At 47.9% G+C, this 3,605-nt stretch overlaps 2 protein-coding genes across 2 annotated transcripts; one reads left to right on the top strand and one right to left on the bottom strand.

Moving 5' to 3' along the window:
* Window positions 1–443: 443 nt before the first annotated feature.
* On the top strand, window positions 444–1,655 carry PHALS_11746 (uncharacterized protein; the record flags this gene model as incomplete). The annotated part of the gene is made up of 3 exons (XM_024727161.1): window positions 444–1,100; window positions 1,181–1,292; window positions 1,363–1,655. The coding sequence occupies 3 exons, from the start codon at window positions 444–446 to the stop codon at window positions 1,653–1,655; spliced, it is 1,062 nt and encodes a 353-aa protein (XP_024577765.1).
* A 155-nt stretch (window positions 1,656–1,810) lies between these two features.
* PHALS_11745 (uncharacterized protein) lies at window positions 1,811–2,395 on the bottom strand (the record flags this gene model as incomplete). The annotated part of the gene is made up of 4 exons (XM_024727160.1): window positions 1,811–1,903; window positions 1,975–2,008; window positions 2,069–2,298; window positions 2,363–2,395. The coding sequence occupies 4 exons, from the start codon at window positions 2,393–2,395 to the stop codon at window positions 1,811–1,813; spliced, it is 390 nt and encodes a 129-aa protein (XP_024577764.1).
* Between the last annotated feature and the right edge of the window lie 1,210 nt (window positions 2,396–3,605).

Here is a 3,605-nt window from a genome sequence, read left to right as displayed (position 1 = left end):
TGACGTCACCGACAGCATCATCTACGACTGGTTTCTGACCCACAACGCACCTCCCGTGTTCATTACCCCAGCCCGAACCGCCAACGGACAACAATCACGCAATAGGAGGGTCTACTTTAACCAGAAAGAGCCCCCGCGGCTATTATGACCGGAGGCAAAGAGCCGCTACGCCAGATCCAGTTCACTGCGTCTGGCTATTGTGTTGTCAGTCACCGTATTTAAGCCTATAATAAGAAGACCCCACCGTTTTATCCGGAACGGCGCAAGAACAAACCCAGCGAAGACGTATTGGCTACAAAAGAAAGCAGTGACGCTCTCACTCAGGGGTGCAATCAACCATCCCAGATGAGGCTGAAGGCGACTCAGATGACGATATGGGATCGGACTCTGATATAGCCTCGTTGTCTGTCAGACCGTCCTCGATGTGGAACTTCAAATAACAGATGACATCCATCCCCATTCCACCTCTCCCAGATGTATGCAATGCGTATCGTCTGATCGAGAAGAGCAAGAAGGTAAGATTCCCATCGGTACCAGCGGATCAGACACTAGTCTTTCTGCTGCCACCATCTCAAGCCAGCTATCCACTATTCGCGTCTCACAATGGGTATGAGTGGATTACGCTGGGCTCGGAAGAGGCGCCTATTTCTCCGGATATAAACGTCATCCTCCATAATCAAGATCGTTCGCCTATTCGATCGCAAATAACCCAAGTGGAAGGTCAGATCGAGGTGCAGCGCACAACCATTGACTACAACGTTGAATCGATGTCAGCTGAGAGGCTGTGCAGTTACATCCAGGAGTTTCTTAAAAATTTTGAAGAAGAATCCAGTCCCGAGATGAACATAGTCGCGGTCAAAAGCCAGCCAAGTCATTTTAGGCCGCTTCATGACACGAGCATCCCGAGCAACTACAAGGTGATGATGGGCAAGTTCTACGGTCAAGCCTTGCTACGGACAATAAGCTCACAGGGAACTGCTACCAGAACTCGAGACATTCGAAGACAAGATCCAAGCTGTGTTCAACCCCAAGACCCCGAAGATTACCAGACCTTGCTCATACAGTGTCTCAACCATAATCAAGCGCTTTTCTGGCAGCAAGTCTGGATCGCCGAGTTCGATTTATTGTTATGGCCCCAAGCATCTACTCCGACCCATATAAAGTGTGTGCGATTTCACAGGCTCCAGCCCAGAGACTTCAGCATATACTTTGGTTATTATGGGATGATACAACGCTACTCAATTTACTTCGGTCCAAACCAATGAAAAAATTGGCTAATAAGCGTCTACCAAGTGAGCTTTTAACCTCGATCTGCGAGCTGCACAAGGCCCTCTTCCCCAGCCCGCCTTCTCTCTAATGTAGTCTGGGCCCTACGGGGCTACTCTATGAATGTGAACGGGTTTAACCGAGTCACTCAGAGTACACTCAGCTTCTTTTCATCCAAGTTTCATATGATCGCATTGCAAGAAACCAAGTTCACCAACCCAGCTAGCCGCAAGCGTGCGGACTTTTTGTGGAGAAAGACCTCGAGCTTCAATATCGCATTTTCGTCCCACGACCATTCCAACATATATACCGGGCAGGCGGGAGTAGATATTTACTCACCCCTACCTGTCCGGTCCAAGATATTCAAGATATCACGGAAACCCAAGTGAGTGACCCAGACACTCTCTCACGGTATCTCGTGCTCAAAGGTTCACTCGATGGATCTCCAGCCTATATACATGCAGTGTACGCCCCAGAAAACCCATCCGACCGACCGAGCTTCTTTGATAGTCTCCCCCGACAATTTGAAGATAATGCCATACATTTAGCTCTCGGAGACTTTAATACCGTCTTTTCGACCCAGCTCGATCAAGTCCACACCATTAGCAGAGCCCGTCGCGAGGGCCGTCATGAGCTCCTGAAGTAGATGCAGGCTCTAAATCTTTTTGATGCTTGGCGCCTGCAAAACCCCCATGTTCGCGAATTTACTAGCCCAAACCGAAGCGCTCGCATCGACTTCGTCCTATTAGGTTCCGATATATTCAACCGGCAGCTCAAGCAACTCAAACATGATTGGAAGCACCAGCCCAATAAAGCCGACCACTGCGGAATCGAGTTCACCCTCGGTTCCGCACCATTCAAGCCAAGAACAAGAGCACCGTGGAGATTCCCACGCTGGGTCATCGAAATTCCCGAAGTCCAAGAATATCTGAAATTGTCCCTGATGAAAATGGCAGAAACAATTGACCCGAATATTAAGTCGACTTTTAATCCAGGATACATGCCCGACGAACACAGGCGCCAAGACTGCATCTACTTACGTCAGCTATTCAACGATAAAAAGAACAAGCGGCAAATCAGGAAAGAAGATCCACACCTTCGCATCAATCACCTTCAGCACCTTCAGCATCTCAACCCGTCTGGCGAAATATCAACAACCCTAAGCTCGCTCCAGCAAGCCTTACGAGCACATATTGAAGAAGAAGATAATCACAAGCCCAGACAAAAATTTGCCTCTGATCTATACCAGACAGAAAAATGTACCAAGTACTTTTTTCGACCTCCTACGCTCTTGCACAAGACCACTACCCCAGTACAATCGGCAGAAGACTTACATTCTGTATGCGAAGAATTTAATAAGTACTTAAGTGGTTTCTATTGCTCGCCATCTCGTGAGTACTCCCATCCAAAGCCAAAGTGGAACCCGCTCAAAGTATCAAGAATCCTCCAGCACACCACGACAAGATTAGAAGAAGAAGACCAACACATGCTTGATAGTCCGTTCACTGCGAACGACTTCTACTATGCACTGAAACACACCACACCGAGCAAGGCCCCTGGTCCAGATGGTCTACCGTTTGCGTACTACCTAGTGGATATTCATCTCTGGAGCAAGATACTATAAGTTTTATACTCGTCTCAATTCCAATTCGGCAAAATGACCAAGTTCCAGAGAAGAGGACAGATCTCGCTCCTATACAAGAGCGGTGACCGACAAGTACCCAGTAACTATCGGCCAATCACGCTATTGAATATTGACGCCAAGCTCGGACCAAAAATCTTATCTAAAGGGCTACAGTCAATTTTACCCAAGTTGCTCCATACAGACCAATATGGCTTTGTCCCAGGACGTGATATTCGTTCTGCGCATCTCCGGTTCCAATCTCTCCAACATCTCTTCCAAAGCAATCAAGAAATGGCAGGAGCACTCCAACTCGACTTTGCTAAACCCTTTGACAGTGTTGTGTGGGATGCACTCGAGATGATACTGAGGCACTTTGGGTTTGGTCCCAATTTCCGGGAATGGATATGGGTAATAATTAGAAGCACTATTGTATCGATTCTCTTCAATGGTGCTCCATTGCCTCATTTCGCACTGGGCGCAGGAGTTCGGCAAGGTGATCCACTCTCGCCGGCGTTATTTGTACTCTACATTGAACCGCTATTGAACTATCTCCGAATCCAGCTCAAGCCCCACGGTCTCAAGCTATCAGCTTCAGAGGAACCACACACAGTTATCAGCTTTGCAGATGACTGTACAACGCTTCTCAGTGATCTCTCTGTTGTTCCTCAGTTTCTACAACGTGTCCAAGAGTATTGCTCGGCAGTGAGTTAGAAAT

This window comes from Plasmopara halstedii, assembly GCF_900000015.1.
Source record: "Plasmopara halstedii genome assembly, contig: Scaffold_555, whole genome shotgun sequence".
NCBI classification, from domain to species: Eukaryota; Oomycota; class Peronosporomycetes; order Peronosporales; family Peronosporaceae; genus Plasmopara; species Plasmopara halstedii.
Note: the sequence above shows the minus strand (reverse complement) of the source record. Positions and strands in the feature narration are given on the sequence as shown.